At 45.9% G+C, this 25,674-nt stretch overlaps 1 protein-coding gene across 1 annotated transcript in view; it reads right to left on the bottom strand.

Moving 5' to 3' along the window:
- Nucleotides 1-25,674, bottom strand: part of LOC115636507 (transient receptor potential cation channel subfamily V member 6-like) — an 82,545-nt gene that overhangs the window by 28,455 nt on the left and 28,416 nt on the right. Inside the window, exons 2-3 of the mRNA XM_030536673.1 lie at nt 775-872; nt 404-526 (exon numbers count right to left, since the gene is read on the bottom strand). Coding sequence (XP_030392533.1) covers nt 404-526; nt 775-872 — 221 coding nt within the window. The remainder of the gene's footprint in view (nt 1-403; nt 527-774; nt 873-25,674) is intronic.

Genomic DNA, 25,674 nt, shown 5'->3' with positions numbered 1-25,674 from the left:
ATCAATACTACTTCCTCCAGCACTTAGATCTTTCTTTGGAGGTTTTCCACCCAAAACTTGACCCTGATTAGCTAGGAGTCCAGATATAATGATTGGATCTCAGCTTTTGGGGTGATAGTTGGGAATAGGATATCCTCCAAGGATAAAATGATCCTCTAAAGGCACTCTCTTTTAAAGGACTATGGCATAGGTTTCATTTCCTGGAGATCTGTTGGGAACACAACAGCACCTATGGGTTGTTGAAAATGCAGTTAACAGTAAAATATGACTCCCTGAAACAGACCATTTTATAAAGGGCATCTAGGAATCTGGACACAAAGCTAATAGAATCTCAGCTACTCTGCCATATCTCCCAGCCATTCCAGCAGCCTCCGCCCAAGTCTTTTCATCTTGGCATTCTTACCTGCATAGAATTCTGATGTCATTGCTTCATTGACAAGTTCTGGAGCTGCATCCATCAGAATCTGTGCGGCCTCCACACTATCATACAAGGCAGCCACATGAAGAGCTGTCTCCCCCAGGGCACCTGGAGAGAGGGAGTCATATATATGTGTCATAAGTTCCTTTGCCAGCCTGGTGAGGTGAATCTTACCAAGAGTAACACACTCAATCCAGAAGACTCTTTACCCTCATGCAAAGAGTGTTTTCACCCCAACCTGCCACGATCATCCTATTCTACTGCTTGAGAAGTATTTCCATCCTCCAGACTCTCAGTCCCAAGGTGTCCTCTCCTTGCAGCTATCCTAGTCATGGAAAGCATATGGAGTAGCCTACCTCTTTGATGAATATCACAAGTATGGCAGGTGAGAAGTCTCTGGATGGTTTGGACATCATTTTCCTTGGCAGCCTGGAGCAAGGGAGACTCCCAGATCCTGCAACAAGAAAATTCACCAGATTAGAGCCTTATAATAAATAAGATGCTCAGAGTAAACACTTTCTTCCATGTCAGCAAAGCAGTAAAAAAAGAGGGATGCAATATTTTATTACCAAAATGATAGACAGCTTAGAAATGTCTAAGAAAGGTAGACAGGCACACGCATGAGTAATCCACTTTCTATAAGGTCAATTTCTGCATAAGCAAGGGAACTGTAGTCCATTTTTAAAAAGCCCTTGTAGTCTTGATAAAAATGTCACGAAGGAAACAGAATTCTGGCTCCACTAGTAATTTATGATTCCAGGTTATTTCTATAATATTTATAAATCTTAAGTAGAAATTGCTAATAGTAGGAAATTGCAAAGTAACAAGTCAAATTCCCACTAATTTCCCACTGCCAGGCCACAGCATTGTCATATCTGAACATGAGTGAAACATTTCAATATGTTCTTCATATGATTGTAAAATGCTGTATTTCCATTTCAGATTCACCAGCAGATTTCATGATTATAGACCAGTATACATTAGATTAGTGATTTTTGTTAAAGAAGAGAGTTAGCTAACATTCTCATCTTTCTCTGGCACACAGAAGTACACAATCAGTGGGCACTGCATAACACTTTGGGCCTAGTTCTCATTTCACATACTGGTTTTATGCAATTGTGCGTGCTCTGATTTCAATGTGGCTACTCTGGATTTACACACTTATAAAAGAAAGATGAAGAAGGCCCTTTGAATCTGGGTGAAAGTAGAATTCAAGCTGGAATAGTGAAAGAACTATAGGGGACAGTTCAGGTGCTCTAGGCAAACAGAAAAGCAAGTGGAATCTCTGTTGTTTTAAGAAAGAATGCTAAAGCAGTTCTGTAATACTGAGCAGATACCCCCTCAACATCACTGACAAGGACTTCGGAACAATCAAAGAAGAAATACACCAGGGATCGACTCAGTTTTCACACTGAGCCCACTGAATGCCAGAACAAGACTTTGGAAGTTTCTTCAGTGCTGTGTGAATGCTCATACAGTGCAGGAATGACTGATAAAGCTCATAGTTTTTTCCCCTCACTAGACTATCTCAGTGTTTTGATGAAAAGGAGCTCCAGTTAACAGGAGAGAGGTTTAACAGCAGAGGATGCAACACTGTACAGGAGGGTACTGTGGGCATGAGCTATGTTGTATTAGTGGCTATGGTGAGAAAATTGTGAATAAAATAAAACAATATAGACAAGCCCCTAGAAAACAGATTATATTGAACAAACCTGTACTGGGCAGAGTGGAGAGGCCTAGCCCAATAGATTTTTTCCGTATTGAATTTCTATTACTCAGTGGAACAGCACCTTCTAACTCCACATATCTGCTTCCTGGAGGACTTGTTCTCTCAGTGCAGGATACAAGTAACTCCCGCTGACAGCAAACAAAGACCTAATACTAATATTTTGTATTCATATAGTGCCTTACGTCCAAGGGTTCTAAAGAGCTTTACGAACATTAATGAATCAAGCCTCAGAACACCTGTGGGAGAGAGAGAAATATCATTTCCCCCATTTCATAGATTAGGCAACCAAAGCACAGAGTATGGAAGCAATTGATTTAAGTCACAGAGCAAGTTAGTGGAAGATAGAAGAATAGAACCCAGGAAATTTTGACCACCAAACCCCTGCTCTAACCACTAGACTACACATCCTAAGCATGCTCTAGTCTAAAGAAGATCCCAATTAAGTGCCCAAATCCTACATATGGTGCTAACAGATCAGGTACCAGCTCATGCGAAAGCCCCAGGCCAATTCACTTGTATGTTAGTATAGATTAAAGTGATTGTTAAATGTATAAGAGTATATTTGGTGTTGAAACTTCATGAAAACTAATGGGATAGTACATGCATTGTTTTCACTTACCTGTATCCCGTTATTATGCAATAGCAAACATTTACATTGTGTATACTCCTGTAACTAACCCATCAAATGAGAAAGAAGCCTAGTGGAATGCAGATGAAGAACTTTAACAGAAAAGTGATCAAAGCAAGTGATCTTTGTGTGTAATGATCAGAGGTCAAAGACTCTAAATGCATTCCTCACTCTCCAGCATCAAAGGAAGAGCCCACATGGGTAGTGAACCTAGCAGCTTGTTTTCAGTGAGAAGAAGCTATAAGTATGGATTTAAAGAAAGATCCTTCATCTTTGCCCTGTTTGGATTCCAACAGGCCAGAAAAACTGAATGCGAAGATGGAGATCCCCAGAGTTATTCTAGGTAGCCCTGGGAGACTTTTGGGAAATTGGCAGATGACTACATCTCCGCTGCCATTTGGAATTACAGACTGTGACTCACCTGTGCATACTTTTTACCTGCTTTAAGCTCTCAATAACTCTTGTTTCCTTTTTTTAGCTAATAAACCTTTAGTTAGTTTAGTATAAAATTGGCTGCCAATGTTGTCTTTGGTGTAAGATCTTAGGTAAGTGACTGGTTTCTTGGGACTAGGAGCTACCTGAATGTGGTGTGATTTCTGGTGTAAGTGACCATTTTTCATAGTCCAGCCTGCCTGGGTGGCAAGATAGACTGGAGAGTATAAGGGGACTGTCTGTGACTCCATGGTAAGACTGGGATGGTGGTTCAGGATTTCACATTTGTTACTGGCTTGGTGAGATCTAATTATAGCACATCCATTTAGGGTGTCTGCCTTGTTTTCTGACCATCTGCCTGGAGGTAGGCACTCCTAGTCGTGAGCCAATCAGGCAGCATGACTGCATTTTCCCCAACCTTTTATAAGCTGCCACAAGAGCTTCAAATTAATATAATGTTCAAAGAAAATATGATGTGCCCATTGGCATAAGCTACAAGGTCAGGTGACACATTGTGACACTTTTGAGGTTACCCATGGGTACAGGTGAATTGCTACTACCTGCTCATGGGTCGAGGGAGCCTTGTTTGTGCCCACCGAGGGAAACTCACCCAAAATGACTGGCTGCTGGCAATACAAGTGCCCTACCCTGGGCTCTGATTGCCCACTCTTTCCCTCTGCAGGCTAGCAATTCGCACTCCCCAGCCCTTAGGCTTCCTGAGTGACCTCTTGAGGAAGAGCAGAGAGAACCTGTTGCTAAATTTCTGGAGGTAGTTAGCTCGCAGAGTTCTGCTTTGGCCCCAGGGCATGTATCCAGCAAACCTGTCTGTGCACCCCACTGCATTACACTCAAGTGCCCAGTCCTTTGGCCTCTGGGTACTCGCAGTGAACACAGATTCACTGCCCCCCATGGAAACAGTGCCCACCAGCTCACTAGTTTGACCTCAGTTACAACACTCTCCTTAGCACACAGCACTTACTGATGTCTATAGTAAAATCAAAGAGAAGTTAAAGTTTATTTAACAAAGCTTAAGGTAAAGATTCAAATAGAAGCAAGTATAAGGATTGGAAATATATAACTACAGATAAAAGAAAAATATAAAACATAATCTAGAGCCTATAATTATTAACAAGTTTCTTTCCTGTCTAATGGGATATTTTTCATCAACGGTCAGTCCATATAGTACTTCAAGTAACAGGTCTAGAGTACTGGGATCCACTTCTCATGAGACGTTGACAGAGTATTGCCTCCCTAATGGATACAGCCATGGGCCCTTCTTTCTCCTGTTAGACAGTTCCAGACCTTTTGTCTCTTTTCATAACCAGGGTAGGGTGTTTTGTTAACTTCAGTTTGCCCTGATGTTAACCTCGAGTCAATACCTTTTTCTTGGGCTTTTTGTGCTCTGTAAATGTCCAAGTCTACACCTTGTCACAGTGTAAACACTTGGCTGGGCTGGGTCAATAGATTGTCAGCTGTTCCCACTCTTGAGTGAGTTAGCCATGAGAACCACTCTACCCCAGATGACCAGCTTCACCTCCAGCAACTTTGGAACAAAATGTTCTACATGTTATATAACTCTTACTATTTTTCCCCAAAGCCTCCCATCTGCCTGCTGCCCCACTGATTAGTGCATCCCCCTCCCTCCCAGCACCTCCTGCCTGTTGCGCTCAGCTGGAGCGGGGACAGGGCATGCTGGGAGGAGGGGCAGAAATGGGAGGGAAGAGATGGGACAGGGTGGGGACTTTGGGCAGAGCGGGGGAGTTGAGCACCCCCCAGTCTTGGAGGAAGCCGGAGCCTATGCACACAGCCTCCTTCGGTGAAATATTATGCTGATCACAGGCGAAACATGTCTGTCTAAGCAAATCCTCTGGTATAGACTTGTAACTGTGTATCCCCATCCACTGCCAACATTGGGCACTTGGGTCACATACATACCATAGCACAGGGACTCCCCCAGCCAGTTTAGTCTGCCAAAGTCAGACAGCAATTTGCAGTCTGATAATGTGATAGCCCAAGCAAATATACAGATTAGATGCACTCCCATGTTTCCTAAAAAGATCATGTAAATCACCTCTAGCAGCATGTAATATAGCATGGTGTACTAAGTCATGCCCAGGCCTAGGATAGTGGGTCAAGAGTGAGGTCACTGGCAGAGCTGCAATACAGAGCAAGACTGAAACAACAAAGAGTGCTGTAATTCAGGACAGAGGTGCTTCGACAGATGTGTGTGGGGTCATGGGATGGGGGGTGGCAAGAAATGGGGCTGCATCCCTCTCTGGACCTTCCTCAGTAGAGCTGTGCGGAGAAACCCAAGCCTGAAGCAGCAGGGGAATGCAGGTCAGAAATGAAGTGCACTGGAGGAAAGGGAAAGCTTGCTCCCCATGTGCCTGCACTATATACCACTCTAGCTAGTGCCATCAGCCACTCAGTTCTGTGAGTACCACAATCTCTTCCATAGTAAAAAAGAAAGATAAGATAGTGAGGCTGTAACACCCACCAAGTTGCTCTGTAGATGCTATAAACATTGAGGTCTTGGCTACACTGGCGCTTTACAGTGCTGCAACTTTCTCGCTCAGAGGTGTTAAAAAACACCCCCCTGAGTGCAGCAGGTTACAGCGCTGTAAAGTGACAGTGTAAACAGTGCTCCAGCGCTGGGAGGTAGAGTACTTGCAGCGCTGGGAGAGCTCTCTCCCAGCACTGGCACTGCAACCACACTCGCACTTCAAAGCGCTGCCGCAGGAGCACTCCCACGGCAGCACTGTGGAGTTTCGAGTGTAGCCAAGCCCTAAGAGCCAAGTCTGTTTTCCTGCACAAACCCTGCTGCTCAATACAGGTGGAGATGAAGCCTTTGTATGCATACATGTGGATCCCGTTCTGTTTGTCACCCTTTGTGGGGCAGAGTCCATCATATTTCCTGCCCTTCACTATGAGAAATGGATCCTGTGGGTTACACCCAGATGATCCTAACAGACAAGCCGAGCTCAGTGCTCCAGAGAAAGGTGCCAAAAACCCTACTGCAAAATGCCTGCCGATATTCAGCCTGAACATTTCCTCTTTGCTCAATGCTACTCCATTATTCCTAGTTATCATCTTAAATAATTCCACAACCTCTTTGGCATTTACATCCTCAGATATTTGCAGACATTGTCCACCCAGGTCATGCTTCTTTTCTTCATGGCCAAGCAGCACATACTGTAGTTTGTACACCCCCTTTGGAAGGTGAAATTTCTGCTTTACCAGGCAAGATTTGGAGTCCCGGAGTCTTGCTGAATAAATTCCTTGAGACATCTGCCATTCCCGAAACAAGCTGGTCCAGAATGCTCCTTGACAGACAGGAACAGCCTGCACCTTTCCCACAGAGGTCTGTATCAACGCAAAAGAGTCAATAGCTGCAGGAAGCCTCTAAGGAGGTCTATAATCTGTGAGGTGGCAACTCAGACTGAGTCAGATGGAGTAATTACAGCCTTGAAGGCAACATTGTTTCTGGGAAGAAGAAGGGAAAGAGTGTCTGTGCCATTATATGTTATATACATATTCTCACCAGTAACTGCACACCACACCATAATAACTCTAGCTCAGGAACCAATCCATGCAACAAACCTCGATGCCAACTCTGCCCACATATCTACACCAGCGACACCATCACGGGACCTAACCAGATCAGCCATACCATCACTGGTTCATTCACCTGCACATCCACCAATGTAATATACGCCATCATATGCTAGCAATGCCCCTCTGCTATGTACATCGGCCAAACTGGACAGTCTCTACGGAAAAGGATAAATGGACACAAATCAGACATTAGGAATGGCAATATACAAAAACCTGTAGGAGAGCACTTCAACCTCCCTGGCCACACTAAAATGATTTTAAGAGAAAGCAAAGATCAGCTTTGTCATTCGACAGAAGTATAAAATAAAAACCCAGCAATGCAAGCAGTACTGTATGCAACTAACAACAATGACTTAAACTCTAGGCTAAAGATGCCAGGCATAATATCCAGGCAAGGGCTGCAGTGACTGAAGAAGAAACCATTCCCTCCTAAATATACTATCCCGGGATTTAACCTGAGCCATGAGCTGGCTGGGATAGTGATGGCTCTTTGGTGGTGTCTGTATGAAACACATTAATAGTCCTCAGTTCAGCTCCTAGCAGACACATGTTCATGCTACAAAAAGCATAATCCCTCCCTAGTGGCACTCTCAACCTCACCAGAGAAGGCCAAGGACTGCAGGGCTCAAGCACATCGGTGATGGATGAAGCATGCTGGCAAACTGCCCTGCTATGCCTATACTGCACCTGTTCTGGGGACAGAAGATTTCAATCTTCTGGGCTGCCAATTGGGCACATTGTGCCGGTCCTAACTTCACTTCCCTCTGTCTCTCTGAAACATGTCATAAAGGAGCAGGGTTGGGGTGAGAAAGGAGAGCAAAAAGCAGCAGGAATGAATCTCAATCTGGTATCTGCTGTGGTATGTTTCTGGCCAGGGAAATATCCACTCCCCCTTTGTGAGCCACAACCATGCAACAGATGCACCAGAAAGTCACTGGGAAAGATCAGACTTGGGCATCCCCTTCAAACAGCTTGAGACTGCTGGCTGGAATGCAAAGAAGGGCGTGGCCCAAGTGGCCTGGAAGATTACTGCGCTTCTGATGCAGGGGAATGACAGAAAGAGGCAATTGCAAAGAGAGAAAGCTGAGAAGAGCCAGCAGCTCGGCAGTTCTGGATGCACTCCCTCAGAGATACCATCTTAATATATCTAAGCAGACTGTAAAATCTCTGGAAGAACAAAGATACAGCTCCACAGAAATTCAACTGGTGAGCAAGATTCCCCAGCCTGCAAGTTAGGCCATTTGTCTGCAGCTGTCTGAGGAGTCATAGCATGCACTTATGAAATACAGATGCACATTCTTCCCCCTACCTCACAGCTTTGCTGCTAGTGCCCCTTATTTCTGATGAGGTTGGCAGGTGTCTGGTTTTCGACCGCAACACCTGGTCAAAAAGGGACTACTGACTGGGCCCTTAGAAGTCCAGTTGGCTGCCTGCAGTGGGGAAGGCAGGGTGCCTGCCAGGCTCTGAATGGTTCCCGGGAAGCAGCCAGAATCTCCCTCTGGCTCCTAGGCATAGGGGCAGTTACCGGGGCTTTGCCTGCTGCCTCTGCCCCAAGCGCCAGCTCCTATTAGCTAGGAACCGCAGACAATGGGAGCTGTGGTCAGGTGGCTCTGCACATTGCCACTGCCTACAGGTGCCATTCCCACAGCTCCCTAATGGATACAGCCATGGGCCCTTCTTTCTCCTGTTAGACAGTTCCAGACCTTTTGTCTCTTTTCATAACCAGGGTAGGGTGTTTTGTTAACTTCAGTTTGCCCTGATGTTAACCTCGAGTCAATACCTTTTTCTTGGGCTTTTTGTGCTCTGTAAATGTCCAAGTCTACACCTTGTCACAGTGTAAACACTTGGCTGGGCTGGGTCAATAGATTGTCAGCTGTTCCCACTCTTGAGTGAGTTAGCCATGAGAACCACTCTACCCCAGATGACCAGCTTCACCTCCAGCAACTTTGGAACAAAATGTTCTACATGTTATATAACTCTTACTATTTTTCCCCAAAGCCTCCCATCTGCCTGCTGCCCCACTGATTAGTGCATCCCCCTCCCTCCCAGCACCTCCTGCCTGTTGCGCTCAGCTGGAGCGGGGACAGGGCATGCTGGGAGGAGGGGCAGAAATGGGAGGGAAGAGATGGGACAGGGTGGGGACTTTGGGCAGAGCGGGGGAGTTGAGCACCCCCCAGTCTTGGAGGAAGCCGGAGCCTATGCACACAGCCCCCTTCGGTGAAATATTATGCTGATCACAGGCGAAACATGTCTGTCTAAGCAAATCCTCTGGTATAGACTTGTAACTGTGTACCCCCATCCACTGCCAACATTGGGCACTTGGGTCACATACATACCATAGCACAGGGACTCCCCCAGCCAGTTTAGTCTGCCAAAGTCAGACAGCAATTTGCAGTCTGATAATGTGATAGCCCAAGCAAATATACAGAAAGTTGGCAACCCTAGTCCTACCCCACTGCACCCTGTTATCCCAGCAGTTGGGGAGGAAGAGAGAAGCTTCCCCACCAAATGGCCAGGAAGGAATTAAATGAGAACATGACAGAAGAAAGAAGTCTTCCAAGCAACCAAGAACTCTGAGGACTGAAGTTTCTCACACTCCAAGCAGCCGGAACACATGGTTGAGCCTGTGAATTTCAGAGGGAACTGACTCCTCCTTTGAAGGAATGAATTCTGAGATATGTGTGTGTGGATGGGAGTGCTGGAGGAGGGGGCAAGGGGGTTGTCACAGAAGAAAAATAAATAGCTGCATTTCATGTTGCAAATGGAAAATAGTGGTTGTGAAGTTACAGATTCATATCTTCCAAGGCCGGAAGAGACCATTGTGGTCTAGTTTGAGCACCTGGATAACACAGGCCATAGAACTTCCCTGAAATAATCCACCACAATTCTTGGTAAATTGTTTCAATGGTTAATTACTCTTACTGTTAAAAATGTACACCTTATTTCCAGTCTGAATTTGTCTAGAGTCAACTTCCAGCCAATTGGAAAGATTATATTCCCCTCCTAGGGACATGCAGTTCCGAGAATGGTGCCTACAGGTGACCTACAGATGGCCAGAGTTGTCTAAAGTCATGTCTACTGCCAGCCCCTAAGGCCAGTGCAGGTATGTTCCAAGTCATGGAACTTCCACCACTTCCCTTGGGGAGACTACCCTACAGACTCAAAGACCACTCATTGTTAAGAAATATTTCCTGGTATCCAGACTTAATTTTCTCTCTTTTCTTATTTTCCTCTTCTCTATTTATACCCCCACAGGCCTCCCTAAAGAATTCTTTTTGTTTCTTGGCTTATATACCTATTAAATACCTGTACATAATTCTTATCTGCCCTCATAGCCATTAAGTTTCCTGTAACAATATATGTATGTTACAATAACTATAACAATGTATGTATCTAAATCAGCCTTCTAGCAGAATATCAGAATTATCCAACTTCTTCTAGATGTAAGCAGAGTCAGGATGAGCTCTACCCTGACATCTGGTGGTGAAAGGAGTGTGGAAAGGAATTTCAGGTATTTGCATTGGCACACCCACCCCACCTAGCATAGCCCATGGCAGCCTGGAATGGTTATTTTGACAGCTCTGAGATCCCCAATTTCTCTGATTTTGTGGGCAGAAGGAATAAAGTGTTGTCACCCTGATTATGTGAATAAGGAACTATGAGACTGCATTATGACAGAGATGTCTCACTATCCATTAAGTAGCACTTGCTAGACAAGGGACATGGATGCCAACTCCCAGTGAATGGAGAGAGGTTGGGGGTTGGTGTGTGTACCTGATGGTGTGGGCCCCTTTTGAGGGCCTGGAACACCAGTTGCACATCCTCCTCTCTCCACTGTTGAAGAGCAGAGCTAATTTTGAATCCTTTAGGAGTCCATCTAGAGGCTGCTGACCTGAATTCACGTTGGGCCAATGGTGAACCAGCACCGGGGCTCCCCTACTACAAGCTGAAATCATTAAGAGCTGAAATCACTAAAAGAGCTAAGTTTACTGAGCTGAGATCACTCAGTGCTGTGTTAACTAGTGGGGGAGCCTGAAGATCTATTGCTAAGTAGCTGGCAGAGCAGAGCACTTTGCACCATGTTGGAGCAGCCCATGGAACAGTGAGTGGAGTGGAGCAGTTTGTGGGGACGACTGAAGCAGTTCTCGGGTCAGCTGGAGGAGTGGCACAGCTGGTGGAGTGGAGCCAGTCGTGGTGAAGGCTGCAGCAGAACTCCACGGAGAGGCGGAGCAGTTGGCCGCGGCCCAAGTAAGGTGCCCCTTAACATCCTGTGTGCGCCCCGCCCCCCATTTCCACCCAGGCTGGGGCAGGGGTAAAACTCTGCAGATAAACTTTTGAACTCTGGGGTGATTGGACTTAAGACGCTAAGGGGGAAAGGACATTGCCAAACGTACTTGGAGGTGGATTGCTTTTTTTGCTTATGGTTTGTGTTATAATCCGGTTTGTGGTGTTTCTCCAATGTGATGCCTCCTTGTTTCCCTCCTTTATTAAAAGGATTTTGCTAGACTCGGACTTTGTGCTTGCGAGGGGGGAAGTATTGCCTCCTAGAGACGCTCGGGAGGTGGTATGTAATTGTCCCAGGTCATTCGGTGGGGGCTTGAGCTGGTTTTACATTGTGTTATTGAAACGGAACCCCGGATATTGAACTCGGCCCTTGTTGCTGCCAACTCAGAGGGGCAGAAGAGTTACATAAACAAGTGCCGAGAAATTCTGGACCTTCTCCAGAACAGACTTTCTTGACCTACTTGTTGAGACACCTGCACTCTTGGTCCTAAGGGCTTCTCAGACATACAGAGATCTAGGGCTTTGGACGTTGAGGTTCTCCCAGGAACTAAGGACCATTGTAAACCTCACCATCTTATATAGTAAGTGCAAGAAAACTTTCTTTGACCTGCCTTCTCTGCTATAAACAATATCAACATATACGTGTGCGTGTATGTGTATATATATATATATATATACACAATAAAAACTGAATTCCAAATCAAGATAATCCACTGCATACATTCCCTCTGGTGTAGTGGATGAGAGAACAAATGCACGACAATGTTAGTCATGTTTCTTAATGTACTATGGATGGCGCTCAGATACTATGATGATGAGCGCTGTATAAGGAGCAATGTAAAATAAAAGTGACAGCTGAAAAATTGCAGGCATAGAAATCTGATGTTTTGTAGAGAGGGGGTTAATAATGAATCAGAGCCAAAATACACTAGACTGACTCAATAGGGAAGTCATTCATGATAACAGAGGCCTTGACTGGTCATCCAGTCCAAAAAGCAACAAATGTTCAGATTTCTTTCTGAGCACATTGGGAGATCTGCAAAGATCAGCTCCCAGCTAACATGTTTAGCATGGCTCCTAATGAGTGGCTCAGGGGAAGGAGACATCTCCCAGCCAAGTTACACCCACTGCTGCTTCTACTGACTCAGCTCAGACAGGGGATGTTTCCCAGCTGAGACATGCACCAACATGGTTCCTAATGACTTGATTCAAAAGGGAGGTTCCTTTTAGTTCCTTGCCTGTAGCAATGAAGCAATACTGACCTTACAGCAATGGCATCACGATGCATGGTGCCAGGTTAAAGGTTGTTTACAAGGTCTGTGCCAACTGACAAAGCAAATGGGATATTCCCCCCAAAGCCACTTTTTGCAAGAAAACCCCAATGATCTTACCCTCTGGTTGGAATTTTAGTGTCTCTAGTCTCATTCACAAACTGGAAGCACAGAGTCAAGTATCAGAGGGTAGCCGTGTTAGTCTGGATCTGTAAAAGCAGCAAAGAATCCTGTGGCACCTTATAGACTAACAGACGTTTTGGAGCATGAGCTTTCGTGGGTGAATACCCACTTCCTCAGATGCATGACATGCATCTGAGGAAGTGGGTATTCACCCACGAAAGCTCATGCTCCAAAACGTCTGTTAGTCTATAAGGTGCCACAGGATTCTTTGCTGCTGGAAGCACAGAGACACCTGCAGAAATCAAATGAATGAAAATTCTACTACTACCTAAATTTATCCAAATTGCCACATAAAAGTTTGGGTTCAAGTTTAGAGGTAAAGTTTATCTGAGGGGCAGTGCTGAGTTAATTTGATCTGAGCCAGGAAAAATGTTCAGATTTTTTTTAACACAGGCAAAATCTGCAAACACTAGTGCTCCAAGATGAGACACACTTAGCATGGCTTGGCACTGGGAAAGATGTTCCTTGAATGCGGAACTCAGTGCACCTCCAGAGAATAGTAGAAGATTACGGTTGGGAGAGACCTCAGGATGTCATCTAGTCCAACCCCCTGCTCAAAGGAAGATCAACACCAACAAAATCATCCCAGCTAGGAGCTTTAACAAGTCGGGCCTTAAAAACCTCTAAGGAAGGAGATTCCACCACCTCCCTAGGTAACTCATTCCAATGCTTCACCACTCTCCTAGTGAAAAAGTTTTTCCTAATATCCAAACTATACTCCCCTATTGCAACTTGAGGCCATTGGTGGTTCTTCTGTCATCTGCTACCACTGAGAACAGCCAAGCTCTTTGGAATCCCCCTTCAGGTAGTTGAAGACTGCTATCAAATCCTCCCTCATTCTTCTCTTCTGCAGACTAAATAACCCCCGTTCTCTCAGCCTCTCCTCATAAATCATGTGCCCCAGCCCCCTAATCATTTCCGTTGCCCTCCACTGGACTCTCTCCAATTTGTCCACATCCATTCTGTAGTGGGGGAAGCAAAACTGGACGCAATATTCCAGGTGTGGCCTCACCAGTGCCGAATAGAGCGGAATAATCACTTCCCTCGATCTGCTGGCAATGCTCCTACTCATACAGCCCAATATGCTGTTGGCCTTCTTGGCAACAAGGGCACACTGCTGACTCATATCCAGCTTCTCGTCCACTGTAATCCCCAGGTCCTTTTCTGAAAAACTGCTGCTTAGCCAGTGGGTCCCCAGCCTGTAGCGGTGCATGGGATTCTTCCTTCCTAAGTGCAGGACTCTGTACTTGTCCTTGTTGAATCTCATCAGATTTCTTTTGACCCAATCTTCCAATTTGTCCAGGTCACTCTGGACCCTCTCCCTACTCTCCAGTGTATCTACCTCTCCCCCCAGCTTAGTATCATCTGTGAACTTGCTGAGGGTGCAATCCATCCAATCATCCAGATCATTAATATAGATATTGAACAAAACCAGCCCCAGGACCGACCTGTGGGGCACTCTTCTTGATACCAGCTGCCCACTAGACATTGAGCCGTTGATCACTACCCACTGAGTCCAACAATCTAGCCAGCTTTCTATCCACCTTATAGTCCATTCATCCAATCTATACTTCTTTAACTTACTAGCAAGAATACTGTGGGAGACCGTATCAAAAGCTTTGCTAAAGTCAAGGTATATCATGTCCACCACTTTACCCATATCCACAGAACCAGTTATCTCATCATAGAAGGCAATCAGGTTGGTCAGGCATGACTTGCCCTTGGTGAATCCATGCTGACTGTTTCTTATCACCTTCCTCTCCTCCAAGTGCTTCAGAATGAATTCCTTGAGGACCTGCTTCATGATTTTGCTGGGGATTGAAGTGAGGCTGACCGGGCTCTCTTTCTTCACTTTCTAAAATATGGGCACTATGCTCCCTCTTGCTGCTTCATTCCGTGATTTCAGTTCAAAAGCTTGGGATCAGTGGAGGCACACGCAGAAAGGAAGTGAAAAATCCACTCTACTGCAGTGATTATAACGGCCATAGAGTGGCAGCAGAGGCCTGAATGATGTGAGAAAAGTCTGAAAAACTACAGGGCTCACTGAGAACTGTCTGATGTGAGGTTTTTCTGCTTTGAAAGTGTTGCTCAGTTCAGGAGCACAAAGAGGAATATTTTGTACGATACTCACCTGGGGAATGGATCTGAAGTCAAGCTTTAATAATGGCCAAGCAGGAAAGATCCCAGCTTAACCCTGAGAGCACAGCCCAGGTCAAGTTTGCAAAGGCTACCAGTTAGAAAACACTATATTACTTACTTGTAAGTGCTCCATATTTGATCTGGAATCACGGAGAGTAATAAATTGAACTTCAAAATGTCACTTTTACAGTCAATTTGCAACGTATGGGCCCTAGTCTTTTCTCACTTATATTGGCATAAATCAGGAGTAGCTTTAGAATCACTCTGGTGAAGTTGAAATCAGACCCGGGCTCGGTACCTGCCCTTTGGATTAGATTGCTGTATGACAAGGGATAGTTGTTTGAAAAAGTGTCCATAAAAGGGCTGAAAGAGTCATATTAGACATATCCCAGCAATGAGTCTTTCATCATTTCCTTTGGAGAGACTATTCCAGGGGCTAATAGACCTCACCTAAGGGAAATGTTTCCCAATTATGCTCAGTTTGATCTTGTTTAGTTCCTCCCCCTTCTTTATGGTGTTTACATACATCAGATCGTTGTAGATGTCTATCATTCCCCCTAGAGAAAACAATACATAGTCAGGTTTCCAATCTCTCTTCACGTCAGTTCCTCCAGCCCACTAATAATTTTCATTGGCCTTCTCAAAAATTTCTCCTATTTTTCATCATCTTTGTAACAAAAACAGCAACAACCCCCCACCCCCTTCCCTTCCTGGAGCCAGGGATGACACGGCATTTCAAAGGGCAGGGAGTTTCCTCAGGCAAGTCTGTGGTTTTGGTGACACACACCTACTCTTTAAATCTGATCTGTGGTATATTTACACAGGTCACAGGGAGGAAGTTAGAAGCACTCCGGCTAAGCTGGTTACATGAACAGGAGGCCAATACCTCAAAAGCTATTCCCCTGCTGCAGCCCTAGCAGCACTGGACCTCCTGCTGGAGGAGGATTCAAAGATTGCTTTTCATCCTGAGAGAACCCATAGCCTTGATATAGTTACAGAGGGATTCATCACCCACTGCCAAAATGTAGCCAGCTTTATGTATGGAGAGCATAACACATTGCACCTCAAAGAAAAACCATTGACAGAACCAGGCAGAAGACTTTTGTCTTGCTCTCAGGAGCTGTACAGCCAAGAGATACAGCAGGATACAAGGCAGGTCACACAAACTGATCATGATATTCAGAGGCTGCCCCCTGACTCAGTTGCACTGGGTGGATCACAATAGAAAAGTGTCAAGAGTGGTCAGCAGAAGCTGACTTTTACAAGCTCCTTTGCAGGCTTCAACTAGTGATAGAAGAGGGAAAGCACTGGGAAGTGTACAGTGTGTGATGGAGCCCAGCCCACTGGAACTAAAGGTTCCATTCTCTTTTGATAGAAGTCAGTCGGAGGTGTTGGGTGTTCAGCATCCTTGAAAGTGAGGTCACTGGTTTAGATGCGTAAATATGTCCTTAGGAGCCTAACATTAGGCAGCCGTGTTTGAAAATCTTGGCCAGAGTCCTTTGGGTCTGAGCAGAATTATTCTATCCCTCTGTATAATCTTGGAAGGAAAGCCACAGATCCAAGTACTGTATTCCTACCATGTTGGTATTTTCCATTGCACTTGTGTCCCAGATCCACAAGCCTCAGGACGGCCACAGATACTTTGCTCCCTCCCTGAAGATGAGGCAATTACATATTAGAGAGATTAAAGTTCTTCCCACTTATAAGATTTTTTCATTAACAAATGTGTGGGTCCTTAAAACTTCACACCATGCCCACCTGGAGCATCACAGCAGCTGTGGAGTTAGAGTTCAGATCCTCCTGCACCAAAAAGCACAAGTTCCAACCCTTTGGAGCCTTTAGCTGCAGTCAGAACAGGGCCAATGACATACAGCTGAGAAATTCTGATTTTATTTAGGAGAGAACACCATGCTGGGCAGTACACAGGACCTTCTAATATAAATACTGCTGGCTCTGACAGAAGCCAAGCAGAGGTTATTTTCTTATATATGTATTCATTTTTAATAAAAGGGGATACTTGGGACCAGAAATCTTGAATAACTGAACATTCCTATCCAATATACAGGAACATCCTAACTTTTCCCTGGGTACACCAACATAGGTTTGACAGATGGACGGATTTTAATTACAGGCTATGCATTTTCAGCTTGTACCCTATGTACAGAACATTTCTAAGAAAATTATTGACCTTTACTTTTCAGTTGTCAAATAACTGTCTTTTGGCTTTCCCATCACCTGATAATTGACTTTAACCCTTAGCTGCCAGAAGTCTGGCAGTAAAAAAGGCTTTACTAAACATATCATGAAGCACTAGGGTCAAGCACAGACCTCACTGTCTTTTTTGCTGGAGTTGGGGTGTGAGCTTGGTGTTCAGGCCATATCCAGCTTGGATAATTATAATTTGCCTCCCTAAATTCCTGCTGCAGTTTCAGTTGTATATGGTGCTCCTTCCACCTTACCCTGAACTGTTGAGTGTTGTGTACTGTTAAACAGATGCCTGTTCCAACTCCAGAGGCACCTGCTTTTCATTTTATTACTGATTTTTCTCCCTCTTTTTCTCTGTCTCCTGTATGTATATCTCACATGAAACCACCTTTGCTAAGGTGGAATTCAAGTTGAAGGTAGCACATGTCAGTGGTTTGAGAGGATTTTATCTTTCAAGACTATTAGAGTTAAAAAACTAATGAATGTTAGAAAACCAAGTAATGCAGAATTTAAGGAACTGCTCACACTAGACACCTGAACTACCTTACCAGTCTGCCATCTTCCCATCCTGGCACATAGAGTATCAAAAATGTGCACCACGAACACTGCTTTTATAATGTTTCATACAGTATGTAACATATCTCCACTACTGACTGTGGACCTTTGCTCTTTCCATATGAGTGCTCTATGTTCATGCCCCAGACAGATGGAGTATTTATATTGAGACATACAGTGACACTTAGAGAATTGGCTTCCGCCTGGACTGAGGCCAGCTCAGTACTACAAACTTATGTCAGTATAACTACATCATGTAAGGGGATGAAAAATCCACCCACCAGAGTGATGTAGTTATACCAACCTAACCCTGGGCGCAGACAGAGCTATGTTGACGGGAAAGCTTCTCACACCAATATAAATACTGCCTCTTAGGGAGGTGGATTAACCATGCTGATGGGAGAAGTTCTCCCATAGGCATAGTAACGTCTTCACGGAAGTACTACAGCAGCACAGTTGCACTGGTACAGCTGCTCCACTGCACAGTTTTATGCATTGACTTGCTCTGAGTCTGTAAGGCAGGGAACACTTGCCTTCAGAATGTTATTTATCTAATCAGGAATGTTAAACACTCTTCTACCTGTAGATGTAGAAGCATGAGATCATAAAGCAGCCTGATTATACCTGATGAATAAGAGGCATTCTTAGCTTGCTTTGGTCCCTCATTAGATAGCACTCTTTGCTATAGATGGGTAAGGCAATCTGAGTTTCTGATCTTCTCAGAGTATTTCTATAGGGCAGAATTCAAGTGGTTTGGGTGCCTTATATCACCTGGTGCTTTTCCTCTGCCTCCTGCTGCACTCCAAAACTGATGCTGAGCATCCCCCTCCTCCTCTGGTCTCCTTTGCTCTGGGCAGCCACCCAGCCTGACACACACTCTTCACAAAGTCTTCATGCTCCAAAGTCCTCTCCCCTACATACAGCCCTCCAGAGACTCATTCCCTCCAGGCCCCTGCCTCATGGTGATTTGGGAAAGAGGTGTGCAACAGCAATTCAGGGTCACTGGAGGAGAAGGTGGAAGGGGTGAAGCATTAGCAGTTCCTTCCTTTCTCTACCCCATGCTATGCATCAGCAGGAGTCCCTCAGATGAGCCATGGGAGGTTTGTCTTGGTGGAGAAGTACCTACAGCACTAGACTGGAATTCAGAAGACCTGGACTTTATTTCCAGCTCTGCTACTAGCCTACTAGGTAAATTTAGGCAAGTTATTTCCTCATTGTGTGCCTTAGTTTCCCCAAACGTGAAATGGAGATAATGATACGTACATCCTTTGTGAAGCATTTTGAGGTCAACTGATGGAATGTGCTATTAAGAGGTAGGTACTGTTATGCCTTTGCATGCTGCACCCCTAAGCTGCTCTTAAGTGTCCCCCTCCCCAATCTGGCTGTCTCTGCACCTAGTTAGAGACTCATCCCTTTGTGCTGTCATGCTCCATCCTTCCCCAGTGAATAAAGGGAGAGTACAATCCCCCAGGGGATTAGGACTCACCCAGCGGCCTCCTGCTATGAAGTAACTATTGGTGCAGGTAGAAGGAGCATCAGCCCCTGAGGCCTGAAGCTCTCTGCTCACCTAAAAACTGGTATAGAGTTGGCAGAGACAGCGCAAGCTTCCAGCACACCCTGTAGCCTTCCCCAGTATGACCCAAGCCTCACTTGGAGGGAGTGCATCTAGGTTCAGTGGGGCAGTTCAGTCTGCCTAGCCCAGTATTTCTCCAGAGAGGAGACCGTCTCTGCTAGTTTACCAAAGAATTATGATGCATATGCCTCCTTTTCTGCCTGGCTGATAGCTACCAAAAGCAAAGCCAGAAAGCTAACAAAACAAGAGCCTGTCCCTTTCACTATGATAATGTGGCAGTGAGAGAGGGAAAAGCATTCACACAAGCCTATGGTCCACCCCTCCACCAGTGTTCAATGAATCATGCAAAATCCACACTCCCCAACTTGTCTGGGAAACAAAATGCAGCACAGACTAACTTTGCAACCTGGCGAGGGGATATTAGTTTCTGAGCATTGCACCTTTAAATGCCTAGGAACTCTGCTTGACTGCAGAGACAGCTACCTGCTGTGATCTCACCAGTGCTGCACTCCTCATGTGGGTTGCTAAGGCCTTTGAGGACACATCCCACTGCACTTAGAAGTGCAGCAAGCTGAACTGCTCTATAATTCTTTCCCAGGGAACTGAGGGAGCATGTGTCTGTCCTTTTGGGCACACTGGAGGAATTGGGGGAAGGCACTGGAGGACTATCAGAACTCGTGTGGTTTAAGCCTGTATCTTCACACTGCAAAGTGGGGAGGTTACCAGCCGAGTGAAAGCCTCACTCAAATTTTAGCCTATAGCCCCAAGCCAGGCCAGTTAGTCCAAAATTGCACCACACTTGGCCAAGAGGGTTTTTCCGTGTGGATGAGAGGGGGGTTAGGGGCAAGTAAGATCCTGGGCTAACTCTGCAGTGAACACACAGGGTATGTCTACAAAGCAGTTGGACACCAGTGGCTGGCCCATGCCAGCCGACTTGGGCTCATGAGGCTCAGGCTGAGGGGCTGTTTCATTGCCATGTAAACTTCCATGCTCGGGCTGGAGCCTAGGCCCTAGGATCCCGCAAGGTGAGAAAGTCCCAGCTTTCCGGCTGTAGCCTGATCCTGGAAGTCCACACAGCAATAAACAGCCACATAGCCCAAGCTCTGTGAGCCCGAGTCAGTTGGCATGGGCCAGCTGCAAATGTCTAGGTGCTGTGTAGACATACCTACAGACAGGGCCGCCCAGAGGAGGGGACAAGTGGGGCAATTTGCCCCAGGCCCTGGGCTCTGCAGAGGCCCCCATGAGAATGGCTGAGGCTCCCTCCCCGGCCCCTTGCCCCCGGCTCCCCCCTCATCCGGAGCCTCAGCACATCCAGGAGCATCCCTGGACAGCCGCAGTGTGGCTCCAGAGGGGCCTGAGCTCCTCCCCGCTCAGAGCCGTGTGGTAAAGGGGTGGGTCTGCGAGCTCCAGCAGGGCCTGAGCTTCCTCCACTCAGCCTGGATCTTGCAGTCCCACCCCCTTACCACACGGCTCTGAGCGGGGAGGGGCTCAGGCCCCACCAAAGCCATGCTGCAGCTGTCCAGGGATGCTCCTGCATGCGCTGAGGCTCCAGATGAGCGGGGAGCTGGGGGTAAGGGGCCAGGGCCAGGGGGTTTGGCTAAGGGGCAGGAAGTCCCAGGGACAGTCAGGGGACAGGGAGGGGGCAGAGGTTGGGGGGGTGGTCAGGAGACAGGGAATGGGGAGGTTGGCTCATGGGCATTCCGGGGGTCTGTCAGGACTCAGCAGGGGTTGGATAATGGTTGGGGCAGTCAGGGGACAGGGAGCAGGGCTGGGGTCCCGGGGTGGTGGTTGGGGGTGGGGGTCTCTGGGGGACGATGAGAGGACAAGGAGCAGGATGGGTCGGGGATTCTGAGGGGAGGCGGGCAGTTGAGGGGCAGGAAGTGGGTGGGGGTCAGATAGGGGGCAGGGCCAGGCTGTTTGGGAGGCACAACCTTCCATGCCCTAAAGCTCACTCAGCAGTTTGAGGCTTGCAGAAGAGCTAAGCTGTTAGCTTTTCCATTAGGGCTACCAGCCCTTTCACTACTCAAATGCCAAATTATAGCCTATATTTAATTTCAGTGTCATAGGGAGATTCATGTCAGGGGAGGGTAGCTTCATTTAAAATTAGCCACTGGGGAGGGATCACATGAGAAGAGCAATATCCTACACCACCTACCCCCTTCCCAACCCTACTAAGGGAGACCCCCATTCCCTGAGGCTTCAGAGGGGTTAATTCAGTGGTTCTCAAACTTTTATACTGGTGACCCCTTTCACAGGGCAAACCTCTGAGTAAATTAAAAACACGTTTTTATATATTTAACACTATTATAAATCCTGGAGGCAAAGCAGGGTTTGAGGTGGAGGCTGACAGCTCGCGACCTCAAGTAATAACCTCATGACCCCCTGAGGGGTCCTGACACCACAGTTTGAGAATCCCTGGGTTAATTTAATTTTAGCACCCTGTGTCCATTCACATGTATGTGCTATTTTGAGCATTTCAGTTTTCACAACATAGGCTCTTCCCAGATTCTGGAACAAGCTCAAATGCTCAGTTCGTGGAGTATGTACATAAGTAAAGACAAACCTACAGTAACCGTCTCCAGTTTATGAGGGACCCCATGGAGCCAGTCTCTAGGAAACAGATAAATGCATGGGGGTTAAGTCCATTAATGGCTATTAGCCAGGATGAGTAAGGAATGTGTCCCTAGCCTCTGTTTGTCAGAGGGTGGAGATGGATGGCAGGAGAAAGATCATTTGATCATTACCTCTCAGGTTTACTCCCTCTGGGGCACTTGGCATTGGCCATTGTTGGTAGACAGGACAGTGGGCTGGATGGACCTTTGGTTTGATCCAGTATGGCTGTTCTTATGTTCTAACCTAAATGAACCCAAAGTTATGGAGACAGATATGAGTCAAGGAAGCCAGCAGAGTATCAGAAACCTGGAGAAATCTCTGACTGGATGGGCTCAGGTGTTTGGTCACAAGCTGAGGTGGCTCAAAAGTTCTGGATTTGTTTTAAGCAGATTTTTATTGTTTCTTTAAACAATCAAACGCAGCAAGCAGCAAATATTTAGCCACACACTTCTGAAACCCCAAACCAAGTTCAAGTTTTGGCAGACTAATTTCAGCTTTTCAATTAAAAAAAAAAACAAATTTTGAAGGAAAGCAGACATTGTCCGTGATTTTTTTCTGCTTTTTAAAAACCCCTAGTTTTTGATCCAGTAAAAGTTTTGACGGAAAATATTTGTCCAACCCTTTTAATGAACTTTAGTGCCTTTTAGCACTAGCTGATGCTGAGAACCAGTGATACCTTGTAAAGAAGTTTTTTTCAAAACTAAGTTTGTGCCAAGATGCAGAAGGTTTATTTTTCCCAGGGCCACCTGTGGGGGGGAGCAAGTGGGGCAATTAGTGCCAGGCCCCACAGGGGCCCCCACAAAAATATAGTATTATATAGTATTGCAATTTTTTTTATGGAAGGGGCCCCCGAAATTGCTTTGCCCCAGGACCCCTGAATCCTCTGGGCGGCCCTGGCTACAGAGTGCTCTGTCATGGGGACTTTGCTTTTGTCTATTGTCATTTTCTTCCTTAATCTTGATCTAATCTAGCTCTAAAACTAAAGTGGATATTTTGCTCTTTGTGTACGGAAAACAAATTGCTAACTATCCCCAAACAAGGAAACACAACCCAGCACAATGTGATCACATACTCACCCACTTAATGGGATGAAGGGAGATGAGATCATCATTGGGGTTATGACTTTCATCTCTGGAAACCTAATTTTGTGAAGGTTGAATCTTAAAAGCTTCCAACTGGAGGGGAACACAAGAGCCTTTTTGTGTGAAAAACCAAGGCTCTCTCACCATACCCCCACAAAGCTCTCATACAATATAGCCAACACTTTTTGCTATCAGTCCTTGATGAAATACACTGATGAAATACAGTGTTACTAACTCTCGTGACAGTTGGTACTGTTATTAAAGCTCCAGCTGTAATTTCTAGCTCTCATGATTGTGGAGAAAAAGTTGAAAATGTGAAATCTTAAGGCCAGAACACTAGGAGGCAAAGCTAAAAATCCTAAAGTTATTTTTAAAAGGCTTATAATTTTTAAGCCAATCTCATGGTTTTTAAGCCAATTCATGTTTAGAGATCTGTAGGAACCAGAATTTATGTTTTGTGGGAAATTTTGCTATTTCATTTTTTTTTTTGTTTCAAATTGGAAAAAAACAAACAAAAATTTTGCAGTTTCCCACTAAATGATTTTTTTGGGAAAAATTTCATTTTGGGTCACTTAGATTGTTTAGGTTCAATAAAATCAAAATGTGTAGATAACCATGTTATTTCAATTTTAAAAATGTATTTTATAATATAATGCAAAATAAATGTTGAAATGAAAAATTGAAACATTCTGTTCTGAAAAGGTGAAAATTGAACATTTCAATGCTGCATTTCGATTTGTTTTTCTAAAATAAAATTTTATTGAAACTGACATGTTCTGACAGAAAGTTTGCATTTCAAGGAACTGGCATTTTCCAGTGGAAAATTTTCAGCCAGCTCTACTCAAGATTTTTGAATGCTTGGGATGACAAAACTGGAAATATTACAAAGATATATCACAAACACATTTTTTCCTCTCCCTGGCTTTACAGTCCTAAGAATCAGGACATGCCTAGACAGGCAGTGATCTAAGAAATCATGGAAGAAAAGTTACCAAACATTTTAGAAACTTAAAGCAAGGTAAGCCTGCATTCAGTCCTAGAAATCTGCAAGGGATTAAGGGAGGGTGAAAAGATGAGTATTTAGCTTTATTGAACCAGTTTGCCAGTCCCTGGGTCTCACTCTGCCTTTAGGGCATGAGTGACACTCTCCTTCAGTGCAATTGTTACAGTCAAAGGAAAGGGGAAACAGATACAAGGCAAACGTAATCAGTAGATTCAGGCCACATGAGACAGAGAGATGAAAAAAGAAAATAAGAAAAGATCTTCATGTTGAATTGGCCTCACACACTCAATGTTCCTCTAATGCAGTGGTTCTCAACCCACGGCCTGCGTGATATGCTTGTGGCCCAATCAGCACACAGCTGTGGCCCATGTGACATACTCAAGGCCAATACAGGTAGTATATATACAGTTGGATGCAGTCCACAATGGCAAAAAGGTTGAGAACCACTGCTCTAATGTCTTTCCCAGCCACTATCTAGATGTCAGCAGGTATCCCTCAAAGCGTGTTCTCCCCTCACATAACAACAACAACAATAATAGTGCTGATTTTTCTAACTATTTACCACTTTACATTGACTGTCAGTTTCTAGAACACCCACTACAGTGAATCCATGCTCCTCTGCAGGCAACAGAGACAAAGATGTCACACTCTCTCACATACCGCTGGGCTAACACCATGGGCGGCTACGGGCACCAGCGCTCCAAGTGTGTGCCTGGGGCAGTAAGCCGCGGGGGGCGGCCTGCCGGTTGCTATGAGAGCAGCAGTCAGGCTGCCTTCGGCGGCGTGCCTGCGGGAGGTCCCTCAGTTCCACAGTTTCAGAGGCAATTCAGTGGCAGGTACGCCGAAGGCGCGGGACCATGGGACCTCCCTCAGGCATGCTGCCGAATCCGCATTACTAGTGGACCTCCCGCAGGCGCGCCGCCTGACTGCCGTGCTTGGGGCGGCAAAATACATAGAGCCACCCCTGACTAACACTCCAGCTCTTTAGTTCCAGAGGCACAGGCCTTTGCCTAAGAGAGCTTCATTAGCTCAGACTAATTAGGAGGTTACTTATCTCTGAGAGCATGTCACTAGATGGCAGTATCACACACTCACACCTACACATACAAAGCCAGTACAAAGGTCTTTTGGGAGAGGAGATTTCAAATGGCTAATGTGCAGGACACTTCCAGAGCATTGGTCAAGCAGCTTGGAGGAATCATTTACTTGATCTGATATCTAATTTATTTATGATATTAATGCAATTTTACGGCTAAGATTTTGTCACGGATATTTTTAGTAAAAGTCAGGGACAGGGATAATAAAGAAAAATTCATGGAAGCTGTGACCTGTCTCTGACTTTTGCTAAATATATCCATGACCAAATGGGGATCTGCAGGTCCCCACAGTCCCTGTGGTGGGGTAGCTGCGTGGTGGCTAGGAGCTCCAGGGGCCCCTACCAAGGGTCGAGTGTCAAAGATCCAGGGTCCCCTGCCGCCTATGGCTGGAAGCTGTGGGGCTCCCACCACCTGCAGCAGCTGAAGGCTGTAGGGTATCCCTGCAGCCCACAGCTCCAGGGGTCCTCTCACCACCCACGATGGCCAGGAACTGTGAGGTGCCCCCCACTCCATGGCAACAGGGAGCTGTGAGGTACCCCTGCTGCTGCAACTCCAGGGGCCTGCAGTGGCCAGGAGCTTGGGGTCTCCCCTGCTACCTGTGGCAGTTGGGAGCTGTGAGATTCCCCATCACCCGCAGCTCCAGGGGCCCTCCCACCTGCTGCGGTTGGGAGCTTGGAGGTACCCTGATTCCTGCAGCAACTGGGAGCTGCAGGGTTCCCCTGCTGCCTGCAGCTCCAGGGGCCTCAACCATCTGTCACCACCAGGAGCTTGGGGATTCCCCACCTCCTGTGGCAGTTGAAAGCTGCGGAGTACCACCACCACCTGCAGTGGCTTGGATTTCTGGGGG

The sequence above is a fragment of the Gopherus evgoodei genome, chromosome 1, assembly GCF_007399415.2.
Source record: "Gopherus evgoodei ecotype Sinaloan lineage chromosome 1, rGopEvg1_v1.p, whole genome shotgun sequence".
Classification (NCBI taxonomy): Eukaryota; Metazoa; Chordata; order Testudines; family Testudinidae; genus Gopherus; species Gopherus evgoodei.
This window is presented reverse-complemented; position numbering and strand designations above follow the sequence as displayed.